The 18108-nt window shown below is 48.7% G+C and overlaps 7 protein-coding genes across 7 annotated transcripts; 5 read left to right on the top strand and 2 right to left on the bottom strand.

The window, feature by feature from the left end:
* Positions 1-1899: 1899 nt before the first annotated feature.
* On the top strand, positions 1900-4165 carry FKH2 (putative forkhead transcription factor Fkh1/2; the record flags this gene model as incomplete). Its single annotated transcript, XM_041689668.1, has 4 exons — positions 1900-2013; positions 2075-3100; positions 3150-4027; positions 4093-4165. 4 exons carry the CDS (start codon positions 1900-1902, stop codon positions 4163-4165), a joined length of 2091 nt encoding a protein of 696 aa, XP_041537381.1.
* A 1476-nt stretch (positions 4166-5641) lies between these two features.
* AKAW2_10662S (uncharacterized protein) lies at positions 5642-5961 on the top strand (the record flags this gene model as incomplete). Its single annotated transcript, XM_041689679.1, has 2 exons — positions 5642-5722; positions 5800-5961. 2 exons carry the CDS (start codon positions 5642-5644, stop codon positions 5959-5961), a joined length of 243 nt encoding a protein of 80 aa, XP_041537382.1.
* Positions 5962-8879: 2918 nt separating this feature from the next.
* Positions 8880-9388, bottom strand: AKAW2_10663A (uncharacterized protein; the record flags this gene model as incomplete). The annotated part of the gene is made up of 2 exons (XM_041689690.1): positions 8880-9121; positions 9190-9388. The coding sequence occupies 2 exons, from the start codon at positions 9386-9388 to the stop codon at positions 8880-8882; spliced, it is 441 nt and encodes a 146-aa protein (XP_041537383.1).
* A 745-nt stretch (positions 9389-10133) lies between these two features.
* On the top strand, positions 10134-11140 carry AKAW2_10664S (RTA1 domain-containing protein; the record flags this gene model as incomplete). The annotated part of the gene is made up of 3 exons (XM_041689701.1): positions 10134-10296; positions 10367-10609; positions 10674-11140. 3 exons carry the CDS (start codon positions 10134-10136, stop codon positions 11138-11140), a joined length of 873 nt encoding a protein of 290 aa, XP_041537384.1.
* Positions 11141-11941: 801 nt separating this feature from the next.
* AKAW2_10665A (FAD-binding oxidoreductase) lies at positions 11942-13645 on the bottom strand (the record flags this gene model as incomplete). The annotated part of the gene is made up of 4 exons (XM_041689712.1): positions 11942-12213; positions 12275-12483; positions 12541-13235; positions 13292-13645. The coding sequence occupies 4 exons, from the start codon at positions 13643-13645 to the stop codon at positions 11942-11944; spliced, it is 1530 nt and encodes a 509-aa protein (XP_041537385.1).
* A 2490-nt stretch (positions 13646-16135) lies between these two features.
* AKAW2_10666S (uncharacterized protein) lies at positions 16136-17152 on the top strand (the record flags this gene model as incomplete). Its single annotated transcript, XM_041689723.1, has 1 exon — positions 16136-17152. One exon carries the CDS (start codon positions 16136-16138, stop codon positions 17150-17152), a length of 1017 nt encoding a protein of 338 aa, XP_041537386.1.
* Positions 17153-17456: 304 nt separating this feature from the next.
* On the top strand, positions 17457-17756 carry AKAW2_10668S (uncharacterized protein; the record flags this gene model as incomplete). The annotated part of the gene is made up of 1 exon (XM_041689734.1): positions 17457-17756. The coding sequence occupies one exon, from the start codon at positions 17457-17459 to the stop codon at positions 17754-17756; it is 300 nt and encodes a 99-aa protein (XP_041537387.1).
* Between the last annotated feature and the right edge of the window lie 352 nt (positions 17757-18108).

Genomic DNA, 18108 nt, shown 5'->3' on the forward strand with positions numbered 1-18108 from the left:
GCTGAGCTCAATTCCGTAAATTGTAGACAAACAAATAGTTCCCAAGTGCGTAGAGCTACAGGCTGTTTTCGCTGGGTCGGACAGGTAGCGATGGAAGGTCAGATTGGCAGACATTCCGATGGCGGGCCACTAAACCGCACGCGGAGAGGCATGACGCAACCAGCGCAGCGGAGAGTTTTGAGAAATGGATGGATCAAGCGCAGGGGCAGCGATGGGCGACGAGGCGATATGTTGATCCGACCCTCACAGACATGGATCAGCAGGGTTCGAACGTGCCCTCGATGATGCTTTTTCACCTTGCCTGATCCGGTGGAGAGGGAAGGAGGCCGAAGGATGCTTTTTCCCCAATGGGGAAGAATGGAAATGGAACCCTGTCAGGATGCCGGTCGGCCAGTCACTTGCTCTGTTTTCCGATGAATGCTTTCTCTCTCATACTAGTTATTATGGTTGTCCCAAACAAGGGCGTTCCGGAGACTCCGATCATAGCCGGAAGGCTGATGGTGACATGGACATTATTGTGGATGTCATTTACATCAACTGGAATCTTTGTGCTGGTGCTGGCTGTAGCTACAGGTACATCCGACACTTAGTAGACAGTGATACATACACAGTAACTAAATACTTATCTCTCGAGGGGAGAGAGAATGAAGGCGGTGGAAAAGAGAGAAAATAAAGAAAGAAGGAGCACAAACAGCACGAGCAACTGCACCCGGCTAGGCCGTGGTCTTCCTTCCATCCTGCATCCTTGCATTGGGAGGGATGCAGCTGGTGGGCTCCACTGCCTGTTTACGGCGGTTGCGGCAGCCTCCACTGGTGGACATACATATTAAAACGTAGATCTACTGCGGTCGGGGAGGTTCGATAATGGGAAAGGGGAGGTTAGTCAATTAGAGAAGGAAAGAAAGAGAGAAAAGGAGAATGGGAAAATAGTTGGAAAGGAATGGTACTGATTCAGATCCAGATCGGACAAGGGCGATCAACCTTAATTTGGCGATATATGAGCGAGACCGACAACAACTGGCATGAATGTCTTGAAAGACGACAGCTGAGCACAAGGAAAATAATAAAAAGAGAAAGAAGTTTGGCGGTGATTGAATTCATTCTTCGGCGTGTTCCCCACAACGGAAGCGGTCACGCTTGATCTTGTTTGGTCCAAGCCTGAACCCGCGGCGCGTTTGCGTGCAATCCATTCACGGCCGTTGCTTTTGCGTTGCAACTTGCTGATCCATCAATCTTCTTCTTCTCTTCTTTCTCTTTGCTTCTCTTGCATTTTACTGCTAGAGTTGTCTTTTTTCTCTTTCTCAAACTCCTACCACACTCTAGCTCCCTCCCACTTTGTCTTACACAATCCCTTTGTCCTACCTACTTTACTCCCATCCATCGACTACTACATACGATCCCGATCGACATCACACCCGAACCAAACTCTCTCGCGACCGGGTCTCTCCCCGCGGTGGCTGGCCCTTTTCTCGTCTGCATCAGTCAGCCACTTCCACTTCCTCTTCCTCCAGTTCGCGTCCGTTTTGCGCGAGTGGCAAACGTTCCCTTGGTTCTCGCTGCCTGGACCTGCCATCCCGGTTTGGGTTTGGATTTTCGCCTGCCTTTCGTTCGGTCGTCATTCATTTTCTCGCCGATCATTTGTCTGTGAATTTCTGTTCCGGCTGAGCTCATCACGGTTGGTCTGCTTTCGCCGCGGATTTCCTGCGACTCGACGTCAACACACACGACCGCTAGCTTCACACTCTACCCTCAACATCACATCACATCACCACCCACACCACGCTCCTAGATTAGACCCGTTAGACATCCACGCTGGCGACCAGACCACGGACAACACAGATTAGAGGATTTCGACGCTGACCTCGGTCTTGCGATCGCCCCATTTCAACCACCACCACCATGCCACTTTCCAACCGTCGTCGCGCGCGGCGCAAGGAAATCCAGCTGCAGGAAACCTCGGACGCGGAGGCTCCGGATTCATCCCCGACGCGGCCGTCCAACAAGAAGCGCAAGGTGGGTAGTAGATGGGAGCCCAGCGATATATCAGGAGGCTCAGCTGTTTACTTGAAAATAGATTGATCACCGTGCCTCTCCCCAGCCTCGACCCGTGAAGCAGGAATCTGCCGATGAAGCCGATGACTCGTCTCCCGATCAGGAACTGTCGGAAAACCAGGACTTGGTGGATATGGTGATCTCGTATCTGGAAACCGCCCGCGAAGAAGTACGCGTGCTCCGTGATCACTCCAACGCGAAAACCGAAAACAAGCAGAGCATCCGCGCCTACGCCAAAATCGCCGGCCGCAACTGGACCTACTACGTCAAAACCCTCCACGTCAACATCGGCCGCGAGCCCGACCGCGAACAAAAGTTGGATGAACAGTCAAGTCCGGTTACAATCGCCGCCCGCGCGCTGCCGGAGGTAAATGTGGATTTGGGACCAAGCAAGTTTGTGTCACGCCTGCACGCGGAGATCTTTTACGATGGTGAGGAAACGGCGTCCTGGCACATCCGCGTCAACGGTCGGAACGGCGTACGCTTGAACAGTGCGATCCTCAAGCGCGGCACCGATGCGATCCTTTCGTGTGGTGATATCATTGAGATCGCCAATACCCAGATGATGTTCGTCACGCCCGGCGATAAGGCCAATATTCATCCCACCTTTGTGGAACGCGCCCAGCGTCTCGCCAACGGAGAGGAGGATGTAGCTACCTGGGATGCCTCCCAGCATGCCCATCCCCAGCCTCCCTCAACTGCCGCTACTGCGGATGCAGCCCCAGCCACGACTGGCGCCCCTTCGCTGGCCCCCGCACCGCAGTTCCTCAAGCGTCAGGTGACGCCGCCCCCGCGGTCGCCCGATACAGTGGGAGCGCGCACGGCCAAGCAGTCGCCGTTGTATAACCGCGGTATGATGATGGAGAGTACGGAGGAAATCGATTACAGCAAGGACGCAGCCAAGGACCTGAAGCCACCATACAGCTATGCGACGTTGATTGCGCAGGCGATCTTCTCGAGCGAAGAGGAGAAACTTACGCTGAACAGTATCTACAACTGGATCATGGACAAGTACGCATTTTACCGCCACTCCCAGAGCGGTTGGCAGGTGAGATACCCTTTTCCCTGTTGGAAGAGGAAATATTGACAAGTAGCAGAATTCCATTCGTCATAATTTGTCTTTGAACAAAGCATTCCAGAAAGTCCCCCGACGGACAGACGAACCCGGCAAAGGCATGAAATGGCAGATTGCCCCGGAATATCGCGAAGAGTACTGGAAGAAGCAGCTGCGGAAGGGAACGCAATCGTCCGCCCCGTCGTCCCCTGCCACGAGGGATCCCGCCGCTCGGGGCGCCAACGGCATGGAGGCGGTGTTTTCGGCTACGAAGAAGTCCCCACCGGTGTCGTCTCCTGGGTTCAGCTCATTCCCGGTTGCGCCAATTGAAGCGTATACTCCCGAACGAGGCTCCCGTGCCGCCCGTAATGGTGCAGGAGCTCCCTTGCGACCATCCAATACCCGCGACTACGAGGAACCATCCCCGCTGCCCACGCGATCCGCCACAAAGAACACCAGCAACGGCACCAGTCTAAGTCGGACTTATGGCTTGTCAGACAATATCGCCGGATCCCCGCCTGTGCTGTCATCGTCATACTACGATGACGGGCCATCATCGATGATCACACCAGCACCGCAACGCCAGCAGCCACGACTGCCTCCGCCTAGCACCGCACAGATTCCATCCAAATTCATGCCCATGAGCTCTCCTGCGCAGTTCTGGAAGTTCGCAGACATTGGCAGCACGCCGGCCCGGCCCGTGCCAGACATGAGTCCACTGAAGGGCGAATTGGGCGACGGACTGGGAAGTATCCCTAGCAGCAGTCCACCACCACCGAATCTGGCGAGTCCCAGCAAGCCAGGCACGGCCAACGGTATGACGACTGGCCGCATGCCAGCACGCCGTGAACCGGAGACGAAGAACGAGCGACCTGACGAGGAGGACGACGAAGAGGAGGGGAGCGGATTTGACCTGGCGAGGTGGGTGCCTTCCATGCCTTTTCCCTCTGGGGGAAGACTGTATACTAACTAACCTGGTATAACAGGGGCTTCCAAACCATTGGCTCGTATCATCGACAGCTGAGCAATGCGGCGCGGGCGAGTGCAGCGACGTCGTAAGCAGCGAGCAGCTAGTCATGATGTCTGTATGTATGCATGTCTGTATGTTATAATGTATGTACTATGACCGGATTAGAGCGTATATTTTGTTTCGTTTGCTTGTTGCTTTGATTGCTTGCTTTGCTTTGCTTCAGTCTTACAACAGGGCCTTGCAGCAATGGTGTTTGGAGGTTTGCTATTAGATAATGAGAAATGAAGAGTATTTATATAGCATATCTTCCTATCAGCCTGGACTTTTTCTTGTTATTACATCTATCACAAAGCAGACCACACCATTTAAATGTGAATACTATTGAGAGTATGAATATTTTATCATCTTCACATAACGCATAGAAGTCAATAATCAAATTATCTCGCATTATAACTCAGCACCATATAATATACACTGTTATGTTTCCAATTCACAGACATACTAGCCGTAAAAGAAAACACACATTCTTTATGAAATTCTCGTTAATGATACTTGCATTCAGATGTAATGAACTCGGCAGTTAGCATATCACAAAGTATATTAGTAGTAACTGTTCAGAGAAAGCAGATTGTAGTTACTAGTAGGTGCTGTGTAGATTTGTTTACTTCAGTGCCAGGTATCTGGTCCACAATTTATACTACTTACCTTATTTGGGAAAGAAAAGTGGCGATATGGGTCCTGTTTTACTGTGGATTCAGGGATTCATAGCTACTGCTAAGTAAGCTACAAAGCAGTTATGGAGAAAAAAAAGATAAGATGGTAATGAAGGGCTTCTAGGTGTCGAATTCATAGTCATACATCAACGTCACCACGCTACTCCCTCTCACTCAACACAGATTAGCTTGACCCCGGAAAATATCCCAGTTCCTATCACGTAGCAGAAGAAAGTTGCAAATAGGAAGTAATAATATATCCAACCAAGACTATACTCACAAAATAGTGTGAACCTCGACTAATCAATCTATCACGGCCCTACAGCGACCCGAATCAGACGACCATTCCATTCCATCCCATAATAGACAACCACTGGTCGGATACGACGACTCGACTTGATATTATAGTACCTCTAGATATTAATCAACAATCCACACCCCTCCCACAGAAATATCAGAGAGGGATCCGCATATCCCGCACGCACACGTCACAGAATCACCGTAAAGGGGATATGCTTCCGAGACCCTGCGCTAAAGATTGACTGATTATCTTATCTGATCGACGTGCAATTTACATTGCTGGTCGCTTATTAGTCCGGCCTTGTTTTGATGGATCCAGTTGCTCTGAGACATGGCAATGTGCCAAGAGTGGTTTTGTCGCTGCGCGGGCGGAGAGGGACCGAGGTCGGATCAGGACAGAAGTTGTTAAGTAGTAGATGGGAAGTGAGGGTATAAATTGGGGTGAATGGTCGGTAGGAATGAGAAAATAGATCAGATCATCAGAATTGAATATTCTCTTCGAGCTATATACCAAATCACATCCTTTCCAAACCCAGGAAAAGAAATCGAACGATGCATCCCTCTAGCATTCTCACTTTCCTCTCGTTGGCGGTTCTGCCTGTTGCGCTGGCTAGTCCGGTTGGAAGTAATCAGGTACTATTATACTCTTTTCTCTTTTCTATTACCTCTGTTCTCACTACGTGGAATATTAATCAATGTCATATGGATAGGACTCATCCATCGCCAAACGCTGCTGCATCCTCTGCGACAATCCCTATGCGCGATGCGGAGCCAACGATAAGCGTGAAGCGGTCCAGACGGAGGAGGAAGTGTTCCATGGACAGGAGAAGCGGTGCTGTGTTAATTGCGACGTTGGTCGGTGTGGGAATTAGAGGGGAATGGTCTGTGGGTTGTTGGGTGAGGTTTTTGGATAGTAGGTTCAAAGCTGGGTTATAAACATCTGTGTGGTGTGGTGTGGTGGATAGGCTGCATACAGAGAATGAGTTATGTGTATGGTATATGAAAGTGGTGAAATATTATGATATCTGAAGAAAGAAGTGATAACTGCGAACCTATTGCATAAGTTTTAGCCATAGGTTTACTACTAAGATTTGTACTACAGATGAAAAGGCCATGAGATTCTCACCTAGACTTAAAGTTGGAGTAGGCTGGGATTGATTGTATTTCTAGATGAAACGAAATTACTATTATAGCATCGATTGCTCACAACTCACTTATGAGAAGTTTAGAAGTTCTAGGTATACGTAGTAAAGCTAAGTCACTGCTCCGGTTCTTTTGATCAATCCTCCCGCATAGGAAGCCAAGTGTTGTCAACGTACCCTCAATCATATGTGTAACCACGTATTAATCGGCCAGTCCCGGATTTTTGAGAACATTCTAACTATAAGTCTGAGATACGAAGCGGGTCGGTTCTGTTGAAACCGCAATAACTGGCTGGATCTTAGCACTGTTCGCTTGTCTCGTGGATCCAATGATGGACCTCTCGCTATTCTAAGGAGCTGCAGGACATGATTTGTGCTTCCACCTTAAAAGTGACTTTGGTCTCAAGTCTGGCGGACTTCCAGAAGATGAATCATTTACATGGATAGTACTGAAGATTCTGTTTAACAAATATCTGTTGCAGGGCCTGGGGAGGAAATGGAAGCTTGGCTTTCAGAAGCGATATCGAAGATACGATAGACTAGATCTTCTTCGGTAAATCTAGATGCATCTATAGAGTCAGGAGTAGCTTGTTTGACAAGTTTCAAGCAAAGTTGGGTTATCTAGAAACATGATAGAAAGGCTTCCTGGGAGAAATGCTAGTTTTCTTGCCAGGTCTTCATCGCGACATGGTTCGATCATGTGCGCAGAGCATACTATAATAGAGTACTCTATAAATCTTTTGGGTTTGGGATCTATACGCCGTGCTGCTATAATTCATAATTATGTCATAACGATATGTGGTGACATTCAGGAAACAGTGCAGTGGGCCAGCCACGATTCTACCATGCTTATTCGCATGTCACTCAATATAAATACAACAACTTACTGCCAGAAACTAGGCGCGGATTCTATGAATCGTTGTTGTCATTGCTGATGAGTCTGCTCTAAATGACAATTCCAGCTGTAACGCCTATTATCGAGATCTCCATGATTGGCTACCATGGCCAAAATAGAAAATTACGGAGAGACTTGTTGTGAAGACCATCTCTTCAGCATGGGAATCTGTGTCGCCGATACGGACGGATAGTGGATACTCCTGTCAGGTCCTCGGTTTGCCCGATTCCCGAGATCGTAATTCCGTCTCGGATCATTCTCGGAATAGAGCAATCTACTGATGAGTACGCTTTCACACCGGTATACTGATACAATACCATTGACGATGGAATGAAAACAAATGATAAACGAGATAATCACTAAGAGAAAGAAAAGTAATGAAGAAGATGAAGGAGAAAGGCTTGTGCTTGAGTACGCCGGAACGATTTCTCATCGCGATAGCTTTCATTTCAGAAAAGCCAAATAGTTGGGGGCGGCCGTATAGATAAGAGCTGTGTGTCGTTATTCGTGAGTTGTCCTCTTACCTAGGTAGGGGACTAAGTCGTTGGCTATTGTTTACCAGGGTGAGGCAATATAACCGAGGTACTTCAGGGGATGGCCATCTTTCGAATGACTATCATGAATAAACTTGCGGAAATGTCAGATAGACTAACTAGGTAACAGCAATTAAGAAGTCCCCTCAACGTAGACCCGAGACGAGGTTCTTTCCGATATCCACAGACTGTTTTTTTGCTCCCCACCCTACAAGAGCCTACGGATCTCCCAGGAACTTCCCCAACCGAAGTTCATCCTGACTAACTCCGCTGGCGTCCACCTTCAGTGAAAATACAGCCTCATCACATCGCAAGCAAGAGGTGCCCATGGCATCAGCGAGCGTATAAGTCATGACGACTCCTCTTACTTACCTTGTGCTCTGATATTATTAGCATAAAACCACGTACATAGTTGATAAGAGTAGAACCCAATTGAGGTTACCCACCCCCATCCCATCCAGCCACGCACTTGATCCCGACGAGCCGGTTCAATTGACCCCATTAAGCGCCCACTGTGACCAACAATTCAACCCCGACTATGTGGTACGGCTGAACCCACTACATCCAAGTAGGCGGGGTAGGGTGTCAGTAGTTGCAGTCAAAGCTACCGCCCCGTGTGTGTATCCAGAAATAGCTTTCTCAGTCATTGGTTCGAACAATGTACAAAGTTCTTGGTACACTACTCTGTGCTATCGGCTCGCGCCGCCAGGTGCCAGGATAGAGACAAAGAAACTACATACTACCCACACTAGAACAAGGATGCTACATGTCCCGGGACCAGGGAACTGAGCGTGATACTAGACTGCATGGATACTACTTTGTATTGTTCGGTTAGTTGAAATGGTCCCCAACGGCGGCTAATCAGCAACTGTAATTCGCTGGTTAGATCTACCATAGTGGTAAGTATGAAGTAGTAGTCATTTCTAGATTTACGTCACGGTAGGGTCATCTGTGCGTTGGCATCACTACTTACTAGCGTTGGCGGCAAAGGAGGTCAACCTGTTTTCAGTTGATAATAGTACCTGGCCATTCAGCCTTGTGTATCAGACCCATCTGGAATAGTCGCAGAATTGTCGGACTGTGTCATGGCTACAGCTAATAATCACTAAGTATATCCTTGTTTGGAATTTATGCATACTTCGGACTGGTGTGACGTGGGCTACTCGGATTTCTGGTTAGTGTCGGCGCTTGTTCCTGCGTTCTTGACACGATTTCGGATGTTATTGTGGGCGATAGAACCTGGGAGGTGGGAGGAAGGGATTGTAGACAACCATCAGCACGATGTCCAAAGGTGGAGGCGTGACGTTCTCCCGTGTCTGGGTAATCTGGCCAGTATGTCGAGGCGCCTTTTCGTCTAAGCCCACGCTCACTAATCGTGCCTGCGCTTTTGGTCGCATAAAGGCTTGAATGAAAGCAGATGTCCGTGCTGCAAGGTCTGGGTTGAGACTAAATTTCTCATCTTCTGTGCGGTTAAATTGTGAGCAATCAGACCTTTAGATTGAAAGCCCCAAAGGGCGATAAGGGCCTTACCAGCAGCAGCACAGTAGTTTTCTAAGTCGCGAGAATCGTTCGTGAATTCGGGAGCAAAGTCCGGCTCAATCGTGAACAGCGAGATTTCGGAGGAAACACACGAATTGCGCGCTGATGAGTATGCAGGCGGAGGATCTTCGAAACACTCGTCATGTCTACTATAATCCTCCACAAGCTTGGTTCCTTTATTATCGGACATGATTGTGGTGCTTTAGACAGGCTGACGCAAGTTCGCAAAGTGATGGGATAATTGTCGAAGTAGAAAGGAAAGAGAGACTTATTTGCCAGCAGAAATCCCTGTCCCTATTTCTGGCGCCACTGAGTCCATACTTGATGGGGGATAGTCACTAGCATTTCGACTACATAGATTGGAGGCTTGGAGCGAAGTGATAAATATAGTTTTTAGACTCCCAGGCAACATGTACGGGGCTGAGTAAAACCGACCGCATTGGAGTTAGGGTAGCGTTCGTGGAAACTACTAGTCTTCACCTAGCAAGAGAATAGATGCCATGACCAATGACTATCTTTTGGAACATGGATCCACGGAGAATCAGACACGTTAAAACGGTCGATCGACAACAATCCACTTGGACTGCCTGAAGAAGCTTTCGGGTTCGTATTCGGGTTCGGGACCAAGGCCCAGGCTTTGATCTATTTCAAGGACCCACCCAGCTCGATATCAACCATGAAAACATCGTGGCCATCTTGGGATCATATACATTGTGACAAGCTTAAGTGGTAGAGTTGAACCCGAACACGATCTGTGTCTAACGAATGCTACTGCCTAAGATTACGTCTTGAGGCAACAAAAAAATCTTCCTTTCGACAGCATGAACTACACATTTAAAAGGGCTACAATAGCCCTCTTTGCATCTCAAACATTGCCAATTACGAGCATCCTTGACAAACACTCACCATAGCTTCTTCCTGGAAGCCTCGCAACTATGCTCTTCCCCAGATCCACTTTCGTTCTATATGAGTACGATCCCAGCCTGGCAGCTGCGGTGATATTTGCTGCGCTGTTCATTTTGACCACGGGTTTCCACTTCTATCAACGATTTCGGAGCCATGCCAAGTACTTCAATCCATTTATTGTTGGAGGAGTGTGTAAGTTAGACTTTTGGCTCGAGAGGTGTGTCGATGTGTTTGCTACCATGTACTGACTTACGCTATTAAGTCCAAGTAATTGGCTACATCGCTCGCGCCAGAGCCCATTTTGACCAGACCTCAACGACTCTATACTCTGTACAAACCCTTCTTCTTCTACTGGCGCCAACTCTCTACGCAGCATCGATATACATGGTTCTAGGGAGGATCATCACCTTCTTAAATGCGCCACATCTGAGCGTTATTCGAGTGAAATGGATGACAAAAATCTTTGTCTCCGGCGACATTCTGTCTTTTATCCTCCAAGGTGCAGGTGAGTTAGTCACTAGGTCCCTTCCTACACACGGAGATGTATATGCTAACTTCATACCCCAAAGGCGGCGGCATAATGGCCAACGGCTCCACAAGCTCCATGAAAATAGGCCAGTGGGTCATTGTAGTGGGTCTATGTGTGCAGCTACTTTTCTTCGGGGCTTTCTTGGTTGCCTCCATTACCTTTCATTGCAGAATAAACCGAAACCCTACAGCAGAATCAGATAAGACAATGAGCTCCGCAAAAAGGTGCTTGCCGAAGGACTGGAGAGGTCTTCTATTCGCATGCTACTTTGTCAGCGTTCTGATCCTCATCCGATCGGTTTACCGTCTTATTGAGTTTGCGCAGGGTAATAGTGGCTATGTGATTAGCCATGAAGTTTTTCTATATGTTCTCGACGCGTCGATGATGTTTCTGGTCATGTTGACCATGAATTTGTTTCATCCGTCCATCGTTCTGCAAGATGGCGTTTATCACCAGCGTCTTGATCTTGACGAGCTCAGCTTGAGACGTGAGGGTGGAGATGTGTGATAAATGTGTCTCCAACATTTTCCCTGTACCTAAACTCACTAGAATTATCCTTTCCATTGTTCTCTTGTTTTGTTTCCTTTTTGTTTGTCTCACCCCTTTTTTATTTATACTGATTTATGGTTTTCCCTCCTTCTGATACACCTTTTCTTCAAATTATTCTACTCTTCAGGATATGAAATCGCCACGTTGCTGAATAATAGTTTGGCCCGATAATCTCCAACTATTTGGGAGTAATTTAGTTGACCTGACGCAGAAGCTACCTTGCTACTAGTAAAAAAAAAACAAAAAGAGAAAAGAAAAAAAAAAGGAAGTCATAGTACATGATATCTAGGTGCCGAAATATATCATGATAATTATTTTTTAATGTTTAATTTTCCCTCTCCCAACTTTCTCCTCTCTCTCTATTTTCTTTTTCCTTTTTCCTAGTATTACTATCACCTTGCTTAGCAGAGCAGATAGTATATCAAGAATACTACACAGATACTGAGTCCCCAGATTGGATCGACTAATACTAGATGATCATAATAGTCTTAAAAGAAGGCAGCAGCTTCTGATGTCGGGGCAACACGCTCTATTCTTCACAATGCACATGTGCAGTGCAAGCAGGATCTCTCATTCAGAAACAGAATTCATTCCTCAACTTGAATTATACAAATAATACTAAATACCTGTTCTAGCTCAAAACATCCTCCTATCCAACACTGGACTGTACGATCTAAACTAGTAACAACAGTCAACTAAGAGGGCGACACTGCCTTCCCATCTTTACAATAAGGTCGTCCATCCCCGCAACCTTACCCTTTAGTTACCAAGCTTGAACCCACCCCAGTTCAACCTCGTAAAAGTACCCAAAGGATCATAGCGCTCACGAATCTCTCTCATCCGCTGCACATTCTCGCCCGGGAATCCGGCAAAAGGATCCTGCCAATCACCTCCATCGCCCATGTAAATGAAGTCTCTGGCAAGTCCATTGCGCTTGTTGATGCCATGCAGATGTTCCACCAGCTGACGAACCCACGCCTCGACGCGAAGATCATCTTCAGCGTTGTCCCATCCTGTACTTAATTGCCACCCTATCGAGAGGTTGTTAGCATATAATCAGGTCCTACTGAGTACTGGTGAGGGGAAACTCACAGATCGTAGGCTCTTCTGCTAGTCCCCAGACATTACCAATCCCGTTGGTGTTTCCTACTTTGACAGCACTTGCAGGAGAAATGTTGATAACGAAAGTAGGGTAGAGACCTTGGACATCGGCGATTTGGTTCACTGCTGCCTTCCACGTCTGATACATTGAGTACAAGACGTCAGAGTCAGGGTACATTGAGTGATGGCCAAAGGTGACGCTACTATGTGGTTAGCTCTCTGGCAGCCGAAAACATAACGGGTGAGCGGGCATTTACCGGAACATTTGCTTGGGAGAGTCGAGGTTCGCAGCCCACTGCTTCGAGGTCGTAACATTGTTGACTTTATACACTCCAGGGATAGCAGTGAAGTTGGCAAATTTCGAAGGAGGGTTGCTGATACCCTCTTGAACTCCCAAAAGTAAGGGTGAGACGCTTCCAGTTGTGGCGTTGTAGGTGATGGTTAGAACGGATCCAGCGGCAATCGAAGTGTCACTATCGGCAACAACCCAGTCGCATGATGCTTTGATAAAATGGTGGACTGCTGTTTCATTGAACTCTTGGATTGTTGTGCTGATATGAGGCATGGAGTACGTCTTGAGGGTGAATTTGGTGACAATGCCAAAGTTGTTTGCCCCTCCTTTCAAAGCCCAAAACAGATCGGGATGCGAAGTAGCATTGGCGGCAACCTGCGTGCCATTTCCCAAGACGATGTCGTAGTTGACCACATTGTCCATGGCAAATCCGTACTTGTTGATAAAGTAGGATACACCACCGATCAGTGTCAAACCAGGCACACCAATGGTTTTCAGGCGTCCGCCGATGGCAGCACGACCATATGGATCAAGCGCAGAATACACATCATACCACGTCATCCCTGGGGCGACATCGATAGTATCGTTGTTCACTTGATATTCTTTCATGTTGTCGAAGGCCAGAAGCACACCGCCGTCAATGTTGTTCGATCCGGGATACTAGATGGCATATAGTGTCAATGAGGATACAGGCTTCTCGCTAGGGGATTTCATACATTCATATGTCCTCCGCCACGAACGGCAAATTGAGCGCCACATGTGGCAAAGAGACCGACAGCATCGGCTACCTGCTCAGCTGAAGTAGGAAGAAAGATGCATGCCGGGTCAAGGTCTGCTCGAATGTCCCAGTAGCTCGTGACCTGGGAGGTGTAGCTGGCCGACCCAGGGTAAACCAACAAGTTTGAGTATGATACAGCAAGCTTGCTGCATGCACACCTAGCGCCTGTTTCCAAGTCGACAGTGCTAACGGCGGTTGTGCCGGTTGCATTTATGCTTCTTTGACCAAGACCGACGAGGGATGAACTGAAGGCAGAGGGCGCCAACGAGGCGAGAACTAAGGTAGATTTCATTGTCAAATACACAACACTTTGAGCCAAATTGACTTAAGGATAGCGGATTGCCACGGCCAAAACGAGCTCTTTATAACCTTTTCATCTTCAGGCTATAAACCACGGCCAATGCTGAAATCTGGTTGCCTTCGGATTGTTTCCGATCCGATACATTTTATCGACACAAGGAAGATCATCAGTCTATTTCGAGACTGACTTTGCGTATATTTGCGCTGGGACACAAAAGACGAGCAAAGCAGCGTGGATGATGCGCGCCCATGGTCGTTGTATAGAGTGAGCGGAGTCTCGAGTGGGGCAGATCCGAGCCGTTGTCGGGTTCGGGTTCGTATCACGGGCTCGGGTTCGGGTCTGTCGCAGCACAGGAAGATCATCCATGCAGCCTAAAACATGTTGTTCCAAATATCTGAGAGTCTCATATTTGAGCGCATCGGTCGAACCAGCTGGTCCGAATTTTACAGCTGTATGTGGCCGGTCATGCTGTCAGGACTTGTTCCTGACACAGTGAGCCGGGTCGGGAGGATTGAGAATAGTATATTTAGCACTATGTAATGAAACTGCATGAAAGGACATCAACAAACTGCATCCAGGGTGCAGCGAGAACAGCATATCCGACTTGGCCTGGCATTCTTACAATGAGAATATCAGGGCCCGAGGCTCAAGGCAATCGTTGCAGCGTGTCCTGGAAGGCTATTGTGTTGGTTCTAGGGGATAGAACGGTATGGTCCTGCGGCAAGAGACCCGAGTGAAGTGAGATTAAACAGCTTCGCCTTCTTCTGATGATACTTCTGACATTCAAAGTGCAAATAAGCTGAGAAATGTTAACGTATACAGTCGGAAAAGAGTCCCTGTGTCAGCTTCTTTATCCATCTCGAACAAACAGAGCCATCTGTTTTAGGTTAGTCTAGATGGTTCACAAACCCCCGGCTTCATAAGGCAAGGCACTGCTGTGACCATCGTACTATGCACAGCAACTATGAAGGGTTGCTCACAGGCAGCCGTTCGCGCGCTGGCGCTCATGATACTATATACCTCGACTATTTAGCCGCATATAACTGGCGGAAGACACACGCAGGATGCAGAAGGTCAGTACAGGAAAGAAAGACATGGAAGTGGCATAGCAATTCCTGATGACCGCAGAGTCATTGAATTATATGAGTTGATCGGTCGGGACCAGTGTTCACTACGTTAAGCCCCATAATGATAGTAAGATTCCATTGCCTCCCGCAACATAACGTTTCGTACATAATCATCACGAAGCAATATTACTGAAGAGATGGCCAACGCTTGCCATTTGCTCCATCTTTCCAGTAGGATTATATGGACTGGCCATAGCGATCAACGTTCGCTTGTAGGGCCAGGCCGGTGAGCCTCATGGCTATCCGGACGCTTCCGTGACGATCATTTCGAGCCAGAGCGTCGGAATGGCGCGACAGGCCAAGCCACAGTCACCTATATCTCGGGGTGCCTGACGCTCCGTGATGCAGGGATGCGATACGAATGCGATAATCAGTTGACGACCACATGCTTACGCTGACGGAGACACCGAGAAAGAGGGACCAAGTGGCTGAGCAAATCCAATGCCCTTCAGTAGATATGCAGCATGCATTACATTAGTGTGGTGGTTCTGGAAGCATGTGGAATGTCTAGGCCGGCCCAGACTTCCCAATCAGGTCTGCATCTTTCGAGTCGGAGATTTTCTCCCTTTACACTGTCCTCAGATCAAGCGAGATAAGGCGAGACATATTCTGTAAAAGTAAACTGATCAAAATGTAGTCAACTGGTCTGGCGTAGAATGGAATTTGTGCCTTCAGCTGCGGGTTAGGCCGACGGCGTTGGCCGAAAATTGAGAGAAGCAGAGTAAATAGATGCACCTGCCAGCAATAGTGACACAAGCTTCATCGAATCATGACGATCAGCATGGCCATGACAGAGCTCCGAATCATGTGAGAGACTATGAGGGAAGCTGAACGATGGGTGGAGGGCGGAGGAGAGAATAAGAAGCAAGAAGAGGGAGGGAAGGCAAGTCAGGTGGCGGCGGGTGGGCCTGAGCAGCGCCTCGTGTCTTCCCTTCTTTCTTTCTTTTCGTTTTCCCGATCCATCTTCAGCGCTTGCTTTCCCCTTCCATCTCTTCTTGACCTCACCACTCAACTTTCCCTCCCTCCCTCCCTCTTCTACCTCCTATCGCACTTCTCCCACGTTCTTGGTTTGGGTTTTACAAACACACCGGCTGTGTCCGGAGAGGAATAGTGCAAAGGGCAAATTTATTCCTGTGTTCCCTTCATTTCCCCCCCAAGTCCGAAAGTTCGTGTTCCACCCCCTGAGCTGCGACCTCTCCACTCCTACCGCACCCCCAGGCCAAATCTAAATTCGACTTGGATTCGGGTCGGTGACACTCCCTGGTTCGACTCGACTGTGGTGACTCGCAGAGTATTCGCCCTTGGCCCACCAGCATGAGGCCCGTTTAGATCGACTCCCTGGTTGCAGACAGACATGGAAGCGTCACACCCACCTCCCGAGGGGATAATGCTTCCCCCAAGCCCCGTTGGTTCGTCCGATTCATTCGACTCGACATCGTCCGGCTCTGCCGCAGAGCAACCCGGCGAGGCAAAATGCAGCGATAACGTCATGATCACTTTGTCGCTCACACCTGATCCGCCAGTCCAAACTCCGACTCGCCTTCCTTTTGCCCGTTCCCATTTCCGATCACGATCAATGGTTGAGGTCCCCGGCCTACCTCCGATGACGCGCGCCCACTCGTCCCCAGGGCTGGACTCACGGGGCAGATATATATTCGTCAACGGTTGCGGCGCTTCAACAAATGTGGGCGATCCAGCGGCCAAGCGCTATCTGCCATTGCAGGTCACCACTGGAGATGGCTTAGAATCCAGGATGGTGCCCCTGAATATCTCGGAGACTATCTCAGAACATGCGGAGTTGGACACTAACCTTGTCTCCTCTCCCTCTCAAATTGACTACCACCCTACCTCGCCGGGTTTCTCTCATACCCTACCGCGTGTCAACCGTCGCCGACCGTCGTCCCCCCTTCATTTCCAGAGCCCAAGCTCATCCGTCCACTCTGTGGGAAGTCCGTCCGGCCATTCCTCCCCTGTGATCTACAACATGAGGTACAACGAATCCTACCCCGGTTATTCGGCATCTTCGACCTCATCTATACCCTCAACCCCGACAAGCTTGCGGTCTCGTAGCCCGAGCATCTCTTCATTGGAAACTATTCCTGACATTCCCGACGCTGAAGCTGCTGCGATTGAGGCGGACCGGATCGCGGCTCTGAAAGCTGCAGCAGATAAGGCGGATGAAGCAGAAGCAGCCAGCAGCGGCAATCGAAGGCGCGGGGCATCCGATGCTTCTGGCCCCTCCAGCGGTCTAATGACAATGCGGGCGGGATCGGTTGGCTACGGACCCCGAGCTGACAAGCGGAAACGTTGGAGTGTCTGTGGAGCAGAGCGTAGACAGGACCTGGACCTGGAAACGATCTGGGAAGATTGAATGCAATGCGAAGCCAGCATCAATTCCTTGCTACGAATATTCGTCTGTTTTCCGGACATTCCCACACTACGCATCACTTGGACCAAGTTGGCCGGTGACCCGCCCATACTGAACCGATCAACAACCACTATGCCGACATGCACGCGTCCGCCGCGCTCCAAGCATTACCATTTACAAGGCAAACAAACCCCAACCACTTCGGGAGAAATTGCCCTCGTGCCTGAACCTCTCGCTACCTTTGCTTGCCCCTTTTTTTTTTTTTTTTTTTTTTTTTTTTTTTTTTATTTATTTTTTTAATTTCTCTATGTATCAAGCGCTCAGTTCGAAAATACCCAATATCTTCTATCGTTTCACGTCTAATCTTCAGCGGTCGAACCCACCAATTTCATCCAGGAAGGCCGCAGAGTTCGATAATCGCGCAGGTTCGTGGATGCTCTACAAGTCGAGTTTCGTTTTTCTATCCTATCTGGGTCGTTTTTTCCAGCGTGGCGCATGGTACTTTGATTTTCAGTTCTACCTATCCGGGGGCGTTTCGCTTACTGTTGCCTTCTTAACCTTGCACGCTACTGTTCGTTTTATCGTCGGGCAACAGTTGATTGATTGATCCATTGATTGAAGAGCAATATGTGATTCCCCTGTTATCTTTGTCTCTCGCGTTACTTACTCTGTTCGTCTATTGCACTTGTGCGTGGGGCGGCTCTGTGTGTCATTCATGTACTATGAATCTGAGATTCACCGCGTCTATCTGTTTGTTTGCTGGCCGGCGGCCGGTGTGCGGGGTGTAAATAACTGTTAGCTGGCTATAACTGCAATCCATACATATCTAAGGCTGTACAACAACCACACAAGTTTCGCGTATAGTTCTCTCCAAACACCACCGTATATATGTGCATATACCAAAAAAATAGCAGAACAAAAGAAGGCCAAAAAACTTAGCAAAGCAATCAAACAAGCAA

This window comes from Aspergillus luchuensis, chromosome 1, assembly GCF_016861625.1.
Source record: "Aspergillus luchuensis IFO 4308 DNA, chromosome 1, nearly complete sequence".
In the NCBI taxonomy this organism is placed as follows: domain Eukaryota; kingdom Fungi; phylum Ascomycota; class Eurotiomycetes; order Eurotiales; family Aspergillaceae; genus Aspergillus; species Aspergillus luchuensis.